At 36.9% G+C, this 18,573-nt stretch overlaps 1 protein-coding gene across 1 annotated transcript in view; it reads right to left on the bottom strand.

Annotated features, from left to right (window-relative positions):
* Positions 1-17,392, bottom strand: part of LOC582179 (target of rapamycin complex 2 subunit MAPKAP1) — a 51,489-nt gene extending 34,097 nt beyond the window's left edge. The window contains exons 1-3 of the mRNA XM_782141.5: positions 17,310-17,392; positions 13,953-14,248; positions 2,483-2,656 (exon numbers count right to left, since the gene is read on the bottom strand). Coding sequence (XP_787234.2) covers positions 2,483-2,656; positions 13,953-14,142 — 364 coding nt within the window. The 5' untranslated portion in view covers positions 14,143-14,248; positions 17,310-17,392. The remainder of the gene's footprint in view (positions 1-2,482; positions 2,657-13,952; positions 14,249-17,309) is intronic.
* Positions 17,393-18,573: the final 1,181 nt, after the last annotated feature.

Here is an 18,573-nt window from a genome sequence, read left to right as displayed (position 1 = left end):
AGAAAAGGTTAATCATCTAGCATCTAGCATCTGCAAGGTTCTGGAATCATCAAAATGATAAAAAATTTGGCCCATTCTTCGTAAAGTTACAAGCACTATACACAGAAAGATGTATATGGGACTACCCTATATCTCTCACAGACCATGAGAGAAACAAATTTACCAAATATATGAATTAGTAGGCAGTTTCCCGGCAATTTTTTTATCATCATGTATTAGTCAAAACATATTCTTTCACATGATTGGGTAATGAGAGCTTCCATTTCATTTTTTGAAATTGGGGCGTTTCCAATACTGGTCTTTACCTTTAAGGGTTTTTCAGTTTTTCCAGTAGTGTACACTGTAAATGGCACTAAAAAAATTTCAAAATGGTGTTTGGACTGTGTAAATGGGCCTATATTTGAACTTGTGACATTTACAGTAGCTTTAACGAGCCATTCCCATTGAAAACATAAACAGCTATAAAACTCATATCACTACATCTGAAACCTAATTAATTCCAGATCGGTCCATCCCCAAAATTCACTTACTGAGTCAACTGCACTTCTTAAACATGTGTATTTAGTTTTAGTTTTTTTTGGTCAGGAATGCTTTGGCTCTGATCCAATTTGTGTATGTTATAAACCACTATGACAGCGTATGACCCACTTCATGTTGGTCCCTTAGAAGAGTAAAAATACTTCTGGGAATGTTTCATAAAAGACTAAGATTGACTTAAGTTGGACTTGAACTATGGTAGGCCGTTCATGCCACTGGTTGCTCTCACCAGCCCTGGCATTGTTTTTTCAAGGGACGTACAAATTGTGGTGACATTTTTTTATTGTTTTTTATTGAAGGAAAAAATACTATCTAAAGATCATAATTTCTAAGGTTTTTTCCCTCTAATTTTACATCTAGTTCAAGACCTTTAAGGGCATAAATTGCATAAGTTTACAATGTAATTAACTTTTTTTCTTCAACAATGAACTATCAAAAATGTAAATTCTTTAGATTTGTGACGTCCCTTGAGAGACCCAATGGTGAGAGGAACCAGTGGCATGAACGGCCTGCCATGGTTCAAGTCCAACTTAAGTCGATCTTAGTCTTTGTGAAACACCCCCCTGATGTACATACATGTAGGCCTGCTGATAAGTGTTACATGTACATCTGAATAATTACTGTAAATTATATAAGGAGTCATCTAATAGTTTTTAGTTCTACAAGTGAGCACATCGTTGAAAATCTAAATACTTTCTAAGCAGCTGATTTATGAGGATAAAAATTATGTTTCGTTTCTTTTTCAAGACTAATTTCTTTAATGAACGTTATTCTACTAGCAATTCAACAAAACATGCATTTCTTTAAATCCAAGAAATTTGAATACATACTGTATAACGCATCCACCTGCTAGAAAGGTTGTATATTGTGGTTGTTGCGATGTTGGGTAAGCCTGTTGTACAAGCTGTTAAGTTTAAGCAAGTCAGCAGATGTAGATATATGTACACAGTGTGAATAATTGGCCTATTTCATGAACTGCTGTATGAATTGGTGATTGATTGAAGACTGATCGACTAATTGATTGATTGATTGATTGATTGATAGACAGACAGACAGACAGACAGACAGACAGACAGACAGACAGACAGATAGATAGATAGATAGATAGATAGATAGATAGATAGATAGACAGACAGACAGACAGATAGATAGATAGATAGATAGATTGATCGATCGATTGATTGATTGATTAATTGATTGATTGATTGATTGAAGACTGATTGACTAATTGATTGTTTGATTGATTGATAGATAGACAGACAGACAGACAGACAGACAGACAGACAGACAGACAGACAGACAGACAGACAGATAGATAGATAGATAGATAGATAGATAGATAGATAGATAGATAGATAGATAGATAGATAGATTGATTGATTGATCGATTGATTGATTGATTGATTGATTGATTGATTGATTGATTGATTGATCAACTTGAATGATCATCTGGCTGCTCAGAAAAGTATATTTGTTTGGAGACAAGTACAGTCAAACCTCCTTTAACAACCACCTGTATAGAAAGACCACCTGTCTACAAAGACCACATTTGTTGTTTCCCTTGAAAATGGTTTCTCATTGAAACATGTACTATTAAAAGGAACCTGTACATAATGACCACCTGCCAATTTAAAGATCACTATTCTTGTCTCCCTTGAGTGGTCTTTATAGACAGGTTTCGCTGTACTAGCAAACCGATGGACCTTGAACACTTAGTCCTATTTGAGGGACTTGATAACTGAAAGTTCATGCCTTACCCAAGGGTAAAAGTACATCGACTTGGTTTTGAACCCAGGACCTTCTAGTTACAAGACCTCTGCTCTACCACTAAGCCATGACACCTAATCTTTATGGAAGGGAAAGATCCCCCCCCCCTCCAAAAAACAAAAAAATAGAAATTTTTGTACAATCCTTGATGAAAAATGCAAGGAAAAGGGAAAATTACCTGGGAAATCAGAGGCCTCCTCTTTCCATTTGATCCTCTGGCATTGGGTTTGTGTCATCCTATCGTGGCGAAGCTTGTCGAGTCGGACGGCGGTGTTAGAGCGGTGACGGAAGCTGTAGTCAAAGCTCGACTCGATCTCGTAAGACTCTCCGTAGATTTCAACATCATCATATCCTGGGTGTGTCAGAGAAAAATACAAATAAGAAACGTTTGATAAATGTTTTGATAACATAGATTCATGAACTATTACAATCACAGTAATTTTTCTATTAAATCGTACTAAACACATAGAGTGCACATAACACATGAAACCATATAATGTTTGTATGCACCTTATGTTGGTTGGCTTGTTTTATCTGACTGCTAAGAAAGCATGTATGCTTGTATAGTATGCAAGCAACTAGGGGACTGACAGGATGAATGCCTTACCAAAGGGCACGAGGCATCGGATTGGTTTCGAACCTGGGACCTCCCGGTTACGAGACCACTGCTCTACAAATGAGGCGTCATGTCTCACACAGAGTACCATGCTCTTATGCGCACCAAAAAGGATTGGATATTTTGAATTATTAGATTTTAAAAATCTAATTCAAATTAATTTATTTCTTTAAAGCAATTAGCTGACTTCTTATGAAATTAAAATGAAGAGAAAAGCTCAAAAACTTTTGAAACTTTTCATGGAAAATTTAGTTTTACGATTGAAAGGGGCAGGAGAAATACTCTGCTAATTTCAACTGTGAATAAAACCAAGTGTAGGTAAAAATAAGTAACACTTTAATTACAGAGAACAAATATTAATGTGTTGTCAATAAGATACATACTGTACATCAATGTATCAACATATTTACAGGGTATACAGTTACATGGCATCTTATCAAATGCTCTTAAGAAAACGTTTTAACAAAAGGGCCTACTTTACCATCCTCAGTTACAGATATTTCCTGCAATATTTTGTGTGTCATTCTCAATCAAAATTATGGCCCATCGGCTTTATCGATCTCCCTATACAAAACACATACACTGAATACCATGCTCATCTTGCATCATTAATACAGCCCTAAAACAACCAAGGGCAATATCAAAACAGACAAATACAAAAAGAAAGGAAAACGTTGTGCTCCTGTTTAATTTGATCTCGTATTTGACTAATGACTCATTCCGAACCCATCCTCTCTCTTTTTTCTTTTTCTTACGAGAAATCCCAGAAGTATGCCCTTAGGGTGGGAAGTATGCGCATGGACGCAGGAAAGGGAGAGAGAAGGCCTGTCTTCATCAGCTCGAGATTGCCAAAAAGCATGCTATTCCTGATTTGGGAAATAATCCTGCAGTTACAAATCGCGTCTTCATCAGCTCGAGATGTGACCTCGAAACTTGAAATTCAAGCTCGAGAAATTAGCTTGAGATATTTTGCTCTGCATTCGCGCATAGTGCAAGTCTTTGGGCCGGGATATTTTGCAAACTAGCCCAAGATATCTTGGGATGATTATCTCGACCAAATATCACGCTAATTGCAACTTCTGGCTGATGAAGACGCAAATTAACTGGATAATTTGCGATCTGGATAGTTCAAATAGCGGGATATTTGGCAATCTCGAGCTGATGAAGACAGGCCTAGCGAGAGAGAGAGACAGAGGATCAATAGTAAAATGGGGGCAAGATCAATTAAGTTCAAGTTCAAACAAGAAAGCGATAACGCCACAGCTCCGGTGGTGCCGCCGCCACTGCCAGCCGAGAACCCAAAACAAATCCAATTATAACTGCAGCGCAAACAAAGGAGGGTGCTCGTCGCCGTTGCAATGACACGTTTTTGCGCTGGCCCCGTTGGTGATCCGGTGGCGCGCTTGATTAACAGTTTTGATGATATGGTGTTTATATATACATGTACCCATGTACTCCAAGATCTGAGAATCTGAAAGTATGACTTTATCAACATGAGATGCTTAAGTTACTGGTATCAAGCGGGTTAACACACTGACTGAATCATACTAAGCTCGACATACATGTACATCTCAAGAGTATAACAGACATCAAGACAAACACATGTAAGAAAACTTTTTCTTTTTGTTTCAAAGAAAATGTAGTGGGTGTTTTGTCAAATACCTGGACATAGAAAAACATGGAAAATATCTGTTTGAACTTTATACTGTGCATTTACCTAAAACTTATACAATTATATGTAATTCATTTAGCTTAATGGAAACATTTATTTATCCAAGAGAGAGATATCAATGTGTAGTAATGACAGCACAAGATATGGAAAAATAGAAAATAGAAGCTTTAAGCACCAATAAAACATAGACAAAAGAAGAGAAGAGGAAAGAAAGAAAAAGGAGGGAGAGAGAAAAAAAAGTGAGATAGAGATAGTAAAGGGAAGAGAAGGGAAGAAGGGAGAAAGAGAGAGGAAATGGTGGACATTACTTAAGAATTCATCAGAAACAAACCAAAATCAAGAGATAAAGGGAAACAGAGGGAAAAAAATAGAGGGAGACAGAGAAAGAGAGAGAGAGAGAGAGAGAGAAAGTGAGAGAGATAGGAGAGAGAGGAAAGAGAGAGAGAGAGAGAGAGAGAGGTGGTGGACATACAGTAACTTAAGAATTCATACAGAAACAAACTAAAATCAAGAGATAAAGGGAAACAGAGGGAAAGAAATAGAGGGAGACAGAGAAAGAGAGAGATAGGAAAGAGAGAGAGGAGAGAGAGGAAAGAGAGAAAGGGAGAGAAAGAGAGAGGAAGAGAAAGGGAAAGAAAGAGAGAGAGAGAGAGAGAGAGGTGGACATACAGTAACTTAAGAATTCATACAGAAACAAACTTAAATCAAGAGATAAAGGGAAACAGAGGGAAAGAAATAGAGGGAGCGACAGAGAAAGAGAGAGAGAAAGAGAAAGAGAAAGTGACAGAAAAAAGGAGAGAAAGAGAGAGTGACAGAGAAAGAGAAAGAGAAAGAGAGAGAGAGAGAGGGAGACACAGGAAGGTGGTGGGAACAACTTCAGCATTCATCAAATCACCACACCACCAGCTATCCATCCATCCATTCAAAGCACCTCTCCTTTTTTGCATATTTATATCTTGGTGCATTTAGGCTGGTAATTACCCCTACACAAGTGCTCCTCCCCCCATCCAATGATTTGATTTACTAGCTTCATTATTCAACCGATAGCCACCCATCACAACGGGCGGGGCGTGTGTCGTTTTCAAGGAGTAGAACGTGTCCTGCATTTCTGTCACCGAGCCATCCCATTCAGACCATAAAAAAAAGAGACAAAACCTTAATAAGAGAATTATAAGATATTTCTATACTGCATATTGCATTATGCCTGTAAACGGTTTAAAAGGAAAATAGTTAATAAACAAAGTAAACAGAATTCGCAATACAAATTACATCAAATCAATAAACATTAAAACTTTGTAGCTAGCTGCATGAGAAGGGAAATATGATTTGTTGTTTCTAAATGAAATACATACATGTGCAGTATAACAGTGTTGTAGAGTGAAATGGAGGTTTGAGCATCATTTGGAATGGAAAAAAAAAGATGAAGAGAAACTGGGTCTATTTCCAATGGGAACAAAAATGTTTACCTGAGGAGGGGGGGGGGGGGGATAGGGGTAAAATTGAACGCATCAAGGTGTGTGGATCAAGTGTGCCACACGGAGCTTGCTTAGCTGCTGCACAAAAATTGCACAGCCAGGTGCGATGTAAAACCTTCAATCACAAACATGCGACTTAAATACAAGTTTGCCATTGGCTTCATTCTTAAACCCGACTTATACAGATTTCCTACACATATTTTCTCCTGGTGTGAATGACCTGTAGAGAAAGAGAGGGAGAAGTTTGAAGAGAGAAAGAGAGCGAGAAAATCACAAGGGCAAGGAGAGACAATAAGTGCCGTGTATCCATTAAGTAAAGGATAAATACATTACACCATGCTTGTATCACTTGCAGTCCATCACAAAATGAGTTGTCATTGGTCAAATAATTTGTTGTCTTAATGCAAGCAGTAGCACTTAACCCTTCATCTGCAGCATTCTTTTGTTGTTTTTTTGTTGCAGCTCTTGCTTATGAATCACTTGCACTCCATCACAAATGAGTTGTCATAAACCAAATAATTTGTTGTCTTACTGAAAAGCACTAAGACACCTAACCCTTCGTTTGTGGCAGTCGAGTTTTGTTTGCAGTTCTTGCTTGTGGATCACTTGTAGTCCATCACAAATAAGTTGTCATAAACCAAATAATTTGTTGTCTTACTAAAAAGCAGTAAGACTCCTAACCTTTTGTCTGCCGCAGTCAATTTTTCTTAAAGTTCTCGAAGTTGCTAAAGGTGGTACAATATTTGCTCCAGGAAGAAGAAAAAAATGTGGAATTCTAGTTCAAAATAAAAGCAACAGAAAATAACTAAATCAAGTAATCAATGTTAACAGTTTCAATTAACTTATGTTATTTATAGTTATATATTCTTTCTTGTTTAGAGCGAATGTATTTCTTCAATAATATTTATTTATACTGATCAAAAAACAAAAAAATATCTTTAAATCATTCAAAGTCAAAGTATAATGTTACGATTCTAATGAAAATTACAAAAGTCAATTTTCTTCTTACTTATCCTTGTCATTGCAGTCAGCAGTGAATAAATATTACTCATACCAAGTTTCACTTTCCAAAAGGAACACAAATTAAATCCATAATTTTATGAAACTGAATTAATGAAGTTCAAACTTTCACTGTTTGAATGGAGGAGAATAAGAAGAAACCTCTTCGAAAACAATTAGGCCAATTTCCATGCCCCTTCCTCTGATTTCCACCCTTTCCTGCCTATTTTTGTATCGAAGCGATCCCAAAGAATCAATTTCAAAATTGATGTCTGAGGATAATGCCATTTATTTAGAAAAAATGTAATTTGATATTATTATCAATAAATGTATTATTATCATTCTTATCATTATTATTATTATCATTGTTATTGTTAGTGTTGTTGTTGTTGTTTTTATCATTAGTATTATAATTACAATTATTATTATCATTCTTATCATTATCATTATTAATACTATAATTATTATTCTTATTATTATTTTTATTATTATTATTTTTATTATTATTATGATGTTGTTGTTTTGGTGATGTTTATAGTTTTTCAATTTGAACGGTACAAGTTTATTTTTTGAGGGGCACTGGGGGCAGTGAACTCCTTGATCAGCCCACCAAAGCTCTCAGCACAATGAACAAATTTGTCCTGTTGTCACAAGTTTAAAGAACATAGAAGAAAATATTAAGAAATATGATATCAAACACTTCCTTGGTCATTGTGGAGTCAGGATTTACTTGTACCTGCACAGTTTTTAACAATCTTATATATGTATTCAATAATGTTACGGTAAGTGATATCATCATTGTGTCAATATTTTGAAAAATGAAAAAGAGAACCTTCAAAATTTATATTGTCTAATTTTGTGTTTAAGAATACTCTATTATAAATGGTGAAATCCAGGGTTTATTTTTTTGTTAAGGCAAATGAAGCGTCAATCAACTCAACTACTAGTACTTGCATTGAAGCTTAAATAGGATATTCAACTTCTTGAGAATAGGTGCCAATATACTTTCTACCAGATATTATTATTGGTTTTAAATAAATACATTATCTTCAAGATAAGTTGTGGCAAATATCTGTTTAAAAACATAAACAAAGCTGCATGTTTTGAGATGAAACTCAAAGGGGTGCAAGCACCCATGAACAAATTCATTTAAAAGTACCGGTAATCAGGATTTCTGCTTCAAAAGAAATGAAAGTGTAGTATTTGGCCTACAAAAGATTGACTCATACAGTTCAGACCTTTTATACACAGCCTGTAGATGTGTAGCACTACTATGATGAACAAAATAATTAAAATAATATTCCGCTTTTATATAGTACTTAAATAAATACATCGAAAATGTCTCTAAGCAGTTCACAGATATACATTGTATTATTAAACTGGTCAGCAGATTCACGCTTGCCCACCCATCCCATTCTTTAATCTTCTTTTAATTTTATCTTTCAATTTCATCTTTCTCTCTCTTTCTCTAAATACATGTACTGTGTTTAGAGTGACAATTACCAGTATCTCTTTTCTCCTCTCTCTCCTCCTCTTCGTTGGAGGCAGAACAGCTGCAGTAATTTTGAGTAATGATCATTTACAAGTACAAAAAAGGTCTGACGACTCTCAAAAACCTTTCTTTCTTTCGTCTATGTTAATTCTTCTCTCTTTCTTTTACCTCCCTAAATGCTGTATTAGTACCCATTCTCCCTATTTACAGATTGGATTAAGACAAATTATAATTACAAACCATGAAAAGACTGCATTTAAGCATCCGTCAGCCTGTCAGCAAGGCAGAGACGGCCCTATCAATTCGACCCGTTTAACACCACAAATGCAGACTGACACGGCATATTATCAAATTATCCCAGGGTACTTCTACAGTAGCCCCATTGACACTGCAGAAAAAACGATCTTAAAAAAAGATCAGCCTTTATAACTATATTGTACCATTCATACTACTGGGGAAAAAAAGCATAAACGTCAGTGTCTGCTAATTCTGTTTTTTTTTTTGGGGGGGGGGGGGAAGTGAAGAGGATCACACAAGGAAAAATCTGAATAATCTACATGTACCTGTGTTTTCAGAGCAAGCATTTACCAGTATGCTGCAAATACTGATGTATTTTTTATATTTTAAACTCACCCCAGAGTTGCATTTTTATTCATGTTTTTATTCATATTTATGGGTACAACTTCCATTGAAATTTTGATTGCAACAAAAATTCATGGTTTTTTCTAGCAGTGTAAAAGCCCCTGGTCATGCGTGTTCCTAATTCTCACTCTGAGGGGTGAAATAAAGAATGGCCAGTCTGAAATTGTCACAAGAAATTACTGATGATGGCATTTCGAGGGTAGGACCGAGCCCTATTGAAGACAAAGAATAACACAATCCATTCTTGGTTTGGATTATTTCCTCTTTTATGTCCATTCTCCCTCAGTATTCCATCATTCTGTCTGACATCATTAAGAGAGAAATGTCCTTTTTTTTTTTTTTGGTGATGCAGCAGGTTGCTCATCCTCTCACTCTCTCTCTCTCTCTTTCTTTCTCTCTTTCTACTTTTCTTTTTCCTTATCTCTCTCTCTCTCTCTCTCTCTCTCTCTTGCTCTCCTTCTCTATCTCTTTCTCTCTCTCTCTCTCTCTCTGTCTCTCTCTCTCTCTCTCTATGTCTCTCTTGCTCTCTCACTCTTTCTCCCTCTCATTCTCACTATCTCGCTTTCTCTCTCTCTCTCTCTCTCCCTCTCTCTCTCTCTCTCTCTCTCTCTCTTGCTCTCTCTCTCTCTCTCTTTCTTTCACTTTGTACCATAATTTGTTTTCAAACCCTTTGCCTTTGAGTAAGAGCAGGGTAAACAATGGGATTGCATTGGTAGGTCTACTGGTAAGCCAAAATTAAGCCCAACTTTTCCGTGATTAATAGAAACAATGACAACGATGATGATGATAACGATGATAATAATGATAATTATGATAATAATGAATAATAATTCTAGTTAGTCTAATATAATAATAATTTAAAAAAACACTACTGCTACTACTACTGATAATAATGATAATTACAATCATCATCATAAATATATAAATGAATAATCAATTTTTGGTTGAATTACTTCCCCTTTTTGACCATTCTCTGACTCTCCCTCCCTCCCTCCTCTTTCTTTCCCATGCCATTAAATAATAATGTACATAAAGAAGTACCGTAGTTGTATTCAGTTCTTCTATTCTTTTCATCTAGTTACATGCCCAAACCACTGTACCTGTCCCCTCTTCACAATTGTGATGAGGTGATCATGTTCCCTTATAGAGTGGTGAAGTGTGACGTCATCAAAAATCTATTTTTAGAATTTCTCAATTTTTTCTTCATATTCCGAAATAACATCAAAAATAATGTCCAAATGTCGATAACCAATTGAATATGTTAAGTATTGGCTGAGATATGACCATCTGAATGAATATATGTCCTATAGGAACTCAGTGTTATATTCTCTGGCTCCTAACCATTGAAGAAAAATTGAGAAATTCTAAAAATAGATATTTATGACGTCACAGCTTCGGTACTCTATACAACTATCCATTATCCTTCTTACTGTCTTGTTGGATGTACAGTATGCGAAGTGCAGTGGATCTGCAGAAGCCTTCTCATACAATTCATCGCAAAAGCATTGATTTGCTTTACCATCTCTGCATTCAGTGTCCATTTATATCATGTCATAGCCATACAGAAAGACTGATGTTACCAGTGATCTCAAAAGGCTCAATCTACATGTAGCTGTCATTGTGATGTTCCGGTCATTCTAAATTGTCTAAACAGTTTTGATTTTGACTTCCTGAGCAGATGTAGCATCATTTGCGATAGTTGACCCTAGATATTTGGATTGATCAACAGTTTCAAGCCGTTTTGTTCCAATAGTAGCTGTAACATTCTCCTCAGAACCCATCCCTAGGATCTCGCTTTTCTCAGCACTGTGTCATACCAAGCTTTCTTGCACTTTCTTCCAGTCTTGTTGTCAGGAAACTGAGCTCATCTGACCAGTATTCCAACAATCAAGCCGATGTCATTAGCGAATCTCAGATTGGTTAAACAGATTCTCCACCTACATGTATGCTTATTGATCCCTAACAACCTTCAAGATATGTTCCAAGAAAATGTTAAAGATGGTGGGTGAAAGCAAACAACCTTGCCTGATGCCAACTTTGGTAGGAACCATTCAGTCAGCTCATCTCCATGTAAGAAAGCACTGTGAGATGTCGTGTAGCGGGCCTCAAATGCATGATAGCTGATGTTAAACTTCAAAGACACCCTATCACTCCAGCCTACCAGACAAGGTCAAATGCTTTCTTGAAAACTATGAAATTATGGAAGAGTGCCTTCTGGTCAGTCCTGAATTTCTCACTTAGAATTATCAGATTAAAGATTTGCTCCACCGTGCTGCGGCCTTTCCTCTATCCTGACTGTTCTTCTGCAATGATTCTTTCTGCTCATGGGCAGAGTCTATCAAGGATCACTCTCAGGAATATCTTGGTGGGATAACTGATCAGACGGATTGTACGGTAGTTGTTACAGGTATTGAGGTTGTCTTTTTTGGGGGAGTGGTCTGATGATCGAACTAGACCATGCAGATGGCCATGCACCAATTGTCCACACCTTATTGCAGAGCTTTGTGTATGCCTCAATTATGGTTCACCCAATATGCTTGAGGAATTCTGTAAGTACAATGTCTATACCTAGGACCCGTTTCACAAATTCAGTGACAAATCTGCAGATAACCAATCAGAATCAAGGATTTCACTAGCTTATAAAAAAAACTGTCATTTGTCACTGATGACAAGTTTTGTGGAACTGGCCCTTGGTGATTTTCCATCTTTTAAGCTCTTAACTGCCATATTTTTTTTTACTCGCACCTTGCAATTGTTTCTGTTTATACTTTATAACAACTTCACTATCGGCCATTGACTGCATGTGCACCCCATCCCAGTTTAGCTTCCAGAGTGAGATTCAAAAGGGATTTGTGCTTCAAACGGCTTCTTCAACGTCAGGCTAAAGAATCAGTCGGTCTTCCTCCTGCTCAGTAACTGTGACTGAACTCAGCTTACCTAGCAGTTTCTGACCTGATGTTAGTTGGTAACTATAGAGTTCATCAACGTATTCCTTACACCTACTCAGAACGTCCTTCTTTTCTGTAAGGAGGTTGCCATTTCTGTCTTCTATGACCATCATTCTTGTTTCCTTCCTTCCATCTAATGAGGCCCATGATTGTTTCTAGGCTGCTGCTATGTTGTTACATTTCATGTGGTTGTGGTTGATGTTTTTGCACTGGTCATTGGTCCACTTTTCTTTGGCTCCTTTCTTAACTGCCTTGGTGGATTGTCCATATGTTTGACAGTCAGCATCACTGATGAACCTTTTCTTCTTTGACTCCCTGTACATGTCACACGACTGCAACACCTCATCAATCATCCATTTGTTCTTCATGACCCTTGTTCTTCCACGAACCTCCTTTGCAAAGGCAATCTTACTTACGAGGAAAGAGCATCTAAAGTCTGTTTTTCTCTAGCACTCTAATTCTCAACTTGTGTGCAAGGTGACAATGGGAGGATTAGAACTCTATTGAAATGTCTGTGAAGGATTGACCAGATTGTGCTAAAACTTGGCACACCAATTATTAAAGCATATCCTGTTCTATATTTTGTCCAGGTATCAATGCAACAGCTACATCTCTTTCAAAGATATCAAACTGAGCCCAACAATCAGGGTTTTAAACAATTAAAGATTACTACAACAAACACAGGATCAGACCAACATAGGTCCACAAAACACTGCCAAATGCTTCCAAATCTTGAAGTGACATGAACAAATGTATTCTATTTCAGAAAATTTCATAAAGTAATATTTGATTATCCTGGCCAACTACACTTTTATTGAACTGAAATTATACCATGTGACTTTTAGCTTAGTGGTGCTTAGTCACATATTGAATGTAATCATTTTGTAATCATGTTTTTAATCAAAAAATGTTCAGTATCTGACGAATACTTCAATAGTTCAATTTGAACTGTCATATTGTTGTTAATTCAAGGATATTCCTCATAATAATTCTTGGTACCAAACATGGGATGTGTCACGAAATTAGTAGCAGAGAGTGCACAAAGGTTCGTACAAACAATACATTTGTACGAATCTCCCTGTTTTCCATGGTCTTCCCAAATTTCCATGGCCTGAAAATCGTTCGTATGGTGTTCATAGCAGTTTGTAATGGTATTTGTGACCGAGGCATAAGGATCTTGTATATTTTGGGGCTGTAAATCAATCACTTATTGAGTCAATCCACACAAAAAAGTGAGCAACTCTCTAATCCCTAAATCAAAAACACCGCTTTTCTATACTATGTGTTAAATGCTATTTTTCTTACTCTTTGACATGCATGTACATGTAGTTTCTGTCTGTGTACATACTTTCCAGATTAAAACAAATGTAGCAATGAATGAAGGAATAATAATCATATTTGCTTATATAGCGCCTAACACTTACTCAATCAAACGTCTCTAAGCGCTCTACAATAATGCAGCATAATTACCCTGGCTTTAGCAGTGCAGCTGTTACGCGCGCTGCGTTTCAAGGAATAAATTCCTACCAGGTCCCCTTTTACTTCACCTGGATGGAGTGTGGCAAGTGTCTTACCAAAGGACATTAGTGCCGCAGCGGAACTTGAACCGCTGCCCTTGTGATCAACAGTTGGGCGATGTATCCACTCAACCACAACACCTAGAAAATACTATTGTTGTTGATTTGAAGAACAAAAAGCAAATTAATTTGGTCCACCTGCACACACCCTAGTTCAGTATGATAATACTCTGCAAAAAGGTATGTACTCAAAATGGAAGAAGAAGAAGAAGAAAGAAAGTACATACCTTGGTCATTATCAAAACTGTCAAACTGGGCCTTATTTGACTTTCTCTTCTCTTCCATCTCCTTCTTCTTCTGTGGCCAGTCTAGTTCTTCGTTCATGATGGCCATCTCGCACATTCCTGTGTCATCACTCGTGATGAAGGAATGGCGGATGTGAGCAATTATGAAGGCAGGGTCATCTAGGAGAGCCATGATTGGTCAATTACAGCTAGGCAAGACAGAATGCACCAATCACATGGGTTGGCTTATGTCATGGGTTGGGTTATGTCATGGGAGACAGAGGCAACACTGAAGGTTTCTGGAGGTGAAAGAGGGTAAGAGTTTATTTAAGTCCAAATCTTTCAAAATCTGAAATAAAGTGAACAATGTCAACCATGTACATACATGTACAAAAAAAAAGAATTACCTAAAGGTTTAGGATAACATTCTAAACATCAGTACATGCATCTACTATTGAGTCCCTGATAGCCTATGTTGATTACCACGAAAGAAGCATAGGCGCATGGTAAAGTGATTTTCATGAACAGGGGCTTCCCATACATTTTAAAATCCTTACTACACATGTGTGAGACGTTGGATTAAAATCCAACTACCGGTATCAAGAAATGCAGTGGCGCTACATTTCGTCAAACTCTATGGCCTGAAGTCACAATGGAGGTTTAAATTTAACCCATGGTTTAAACCCCCATTTACATAACCCATGGTATAAAATTAGCGCAAATTAAGCATACAGTACCTCGCGTTGCGGGCTTCTAATATTGGACCTCTGATTGTGTCTCGCAAATTTGGGGTTAATATTAAACCATGGGTTATGTAAATGAAGATATAAACCATGGGTTAACTTTAATCCTCCGTTGTGCCTTCGGGCCTACATCATGTATGAAATTAATTCATGAACAGTTCCATATCTCCCAAAAATGGTAAGAATTTGTAAATGTGATATCACCAATGGAATGAGGAACATAAAATTGGATGTAAAATCATGTCCATTCTGATAAAAATATGAACTTTATGACAGAGGTCTGGAAATCTTCATTTTGAGAGAATACATGTATGTCATAAAAATTGAAAGGACATGTAAAAAGTAATACCAACTCTGATTGTATGATATTTTGAGTTGCAATTTATCCAATTTCATTTCCTTTCATGGATTGCATTATTTGATAAATCACTAGTAGTTGTACACTCCCATCAATTTTGATGACATTTTCTTCAGTTGTAGAGCACTCCCCAAATCCAACTTTGAGGTCGTAACTCGTATCAATTGATGTAGTCTATCTAAAGTAAAGGAGGGGGTTTTAAGACTTAAGACAAAATCCCATTTTTGGGACTCTTTACTTCCTATTTATTATCATTTCTTGTTTAAATCATGAAGCAAATATTGTTATTATTTAAACAAAAAAAAGAATCCCAGAAAAAAATCATGAATTGCCATGACAATATTCATTTCAATTTTCACTGTTTCGGAGGCAGTTATCGACATAGCGAGCCAGTTTTCGACCGCATGTACAAATTCAATAGGAAGCGCGCGCACGCACCCCCATTTCCGCGCTGATCTATAGCACTAGCGGGCAGAGCAGGTATCCCACGCCGGAGCTCCCCGGTGCTCGCCAGGTCGAAAACTAGCACTGCGTTGATCGGAAATTGGAATCTGAATTAGACAGAGATATCGTGTGTGCGTTGCGGTGTCCGGCTGCATTGATTTAATACATGCGATGAGATACTTTTGAGCTTGCGACTCGCACAAAATCGGGCTCTAAATCTGAAAAATACTTGAAATACTTGAAATAAAGCTCATTTTATGGTACCCATATTTCTTACAGACACGCGTAAGATACTCAATTTTTCAGATTCGGGTAGCAGACCGCCGATAACATCGCTAAAATGTGATATTTTAGGATATATTTTCCATTGCAAATGTGGTTCTTCAGTGACTCTGGCATGGTATGGTATGTGTGGGATATGTGATATGCTATTATGCGATGTATTTTAAAGGGATTTTACCATGCATCCAACCAATCAGCCGAAAACTGGAGATGGTCGATTACCCTAGACAGAAATAACCATCTGATTTGGGTCATTTCTTTAATAAAACTGACATTTGTTGACATTCCCCAATACAGATGGTAACCCAGAGATCTCGTACCGTGGGGGTAATTTAGAGCCACAGCGGAACATCTTTTCGTTCCCGACATTTCTCCCCCGATTTTCTTTATTTAGATCTAATTTTCTGATTTCTAAATCAGATGTAAATTAGGTTGGTATGTCAGTTATCAACAGTTATCAAAATTTGATAACTTAATATTAAATACATAATTTACGGACTTACTTATTATGAATTATCCAATTTTATCTCAGAACCGCGAAGCAGTACGTTCATGCATTCGAACTATTACCCGGCGGCCGATATATTTCCGGTTCAACCTACCAAAACATAGCCAATGGCCAATCAGAGCACTCGTTTCGTGGGAGTTCGTTGTTCAAGCCGGGCTGACTCGTACGTAGCTACGGTAGCTATTGAACATTCGAAAAGAAAAAATGAATATTCATCAACTAAAACCAAGACGGATAATGTTGACGAGACTTTCTCGGATTAATCATTAATTTAGGATCTAAATGAGCAAGCTATCGTAAGTCAAATAAGCTATATATATGTTATTTTTAATTTTTATCATAATTGCAGCAGTTATGAGGATGTAAAGAGTGAAAATCTCGTTGCATATCTCATTCATCGCGGTCCGGTCGAGACGAACCATTTGTTCCGTACAGTCCCGATAGGCAATACTTCAGTCTTTATAATCGGAGGTCTAGTGGAGCCAGACGTAGTCTCAGTGGAACAACCGACGATTTAGAGAGACTGAAGTTTTCGGTCTACGATTACCCCAGCTGGCAGCTGCATCCTTTACTAGAATATGATTAGATCTAGATCTATGAGAAATCATTAATCGAATATCACTTTCTTAATTATTTTTGTTAATGTCCCCAAATGTGGACAACCCATCATATAGATCTACTATTGTAGTCTGCTTGAATCGCGGGCCGATATACGATCCCGTCGGATGTGCATGCCAACATGAATGGGAGATGCAATATTACCGGCTTGTGTCATACTCAGTCATTCACTGCACTGCCACTCACTGACTATACGTGTAAGGGGATTCACCGTGTAAATAGTATAGGCCTAACGCCGGTGTACAGTCGTGAAATGCAAAGACATGTCACATTGATTTACAACTGCCCACAACTATATACATGGATATAAACATATGGTACATTATCATATACGTTCATCTATTCTACTCTGCCATTATTTGACGACAAACATCGAACAATGTCTTTTAAATCTCAATTTTTGTTACCTAGACTGTAGCAGAATATACCGGACAGGAAGCTGCCATGTTGTTTACAACTATATCCGTAACCTTTCAACTTTGGGAGAGTGCACTTTGTAAATAGGGGAGAACAACTGGGAATATTCGTAGTATTGATACAAAATATTACTTTGTGTGCTTACTGCACTTATATACCACTTTATCTGAAGTGTCTAAATAAATGTATCGAATGAAAACAGCAAAAAAAGCTGTAAAATAGTAATGTATTTGACGGGAGTTTTCCTTTTTATATGAATTTCACTTCAAATACCCTACTTGTAAAATAGACTCGTCAATTAGGGTGGAGTCTGCAAAATATGATTTGGAGGAGGGATGAGATGTAAAGAGGAGGGGTCTTTTGATCGAGGGGGAGGGTGGTACTCCTAATGTAAATAAACAATGTAAGATAAAAACGTATTGGATGTATCTATTGATAGAAACTCTACGCCCCTATTAAAGTATCTCATCATATTGAATTTTCCTTATTCGTCATCAACGTTTACATGATTATTATCCCGGATTATAAACCTTGGCCTACTATATCCTTATCACATTTGTATAAGTACGAATGTATGTGTTTGCAGGGATCTTGTTGGAGATTTTAAATGTGCGTACACCTGGTTTGATACTAACCTTTTTGGTTTAAAATATTTTTAAATATCTAAAAATCTTCCCTATTTCAAACTCAACTGGGGGATCTCATGGTATTTTTAAAACCTATATGAACTTTTCAATACTGAAATTTAACTCAGTGGGGAGGGGTGGGGTATCAAGGGAGTGTGAGTATTTTTAAACATTAAAACAAAAAATTCTGCTTGTTCAAGGCATACGAAATGGGACCTGGCTCAGGTTTGAAAAGGACAGATAATTAGTTATCTAGAGTGTTGGGAAGTTGATTTGCCGAACATTGACCTCTACTAGGGTATAATAGAAATTTCAGTTTTATCGCAGTGTAGAAATTGTTAAAGTAACAATAGTAAAAGAAGCAGTTAACATTTAGTAGTGATGGTAGTAGTAGTAGTAGTAGTAGTAGTAGTAGTAGTAGTAGTAGTAGTAGTAGTAGTAGTAGTAGTAGTAGTAGTATAGTGGTAGTGGTGGTGGTGGTTGTAGTAGTAGTAGTATAGTAGTAGTAGTAGTAGTAGTAGTAGTAGTAGTAGTAGTAGTATATAGTAGTAGTATATAGTAGTTGTTGTAGTAGTAATTATAGGCCTAATAGTTGTAGTAGTTGTGATAGTGGTGGTAGAACTAGTTA

This window comes from Strongylocentrotus purpuratus, unplaced genomic scaffold, assembly GCF_000002235.5.
Source record: "Strongylocentrotus purpuratus isolate Spur 01 unplaced genomic scaffold, Spur_5.0 spur5_scaffold_4, whole genome shotgun sequence".
Lineage (NCBI taxonomy): Eukaryota > Metazoa > Echinodermata > Echinoidea > Camarodonta > Strongylocentrotidae > Strongylocentrotus > Strongylocentrotus purpuratus.
This window is presented reverse-complemented; position numbering and strand designations above follow the sequence as displayed.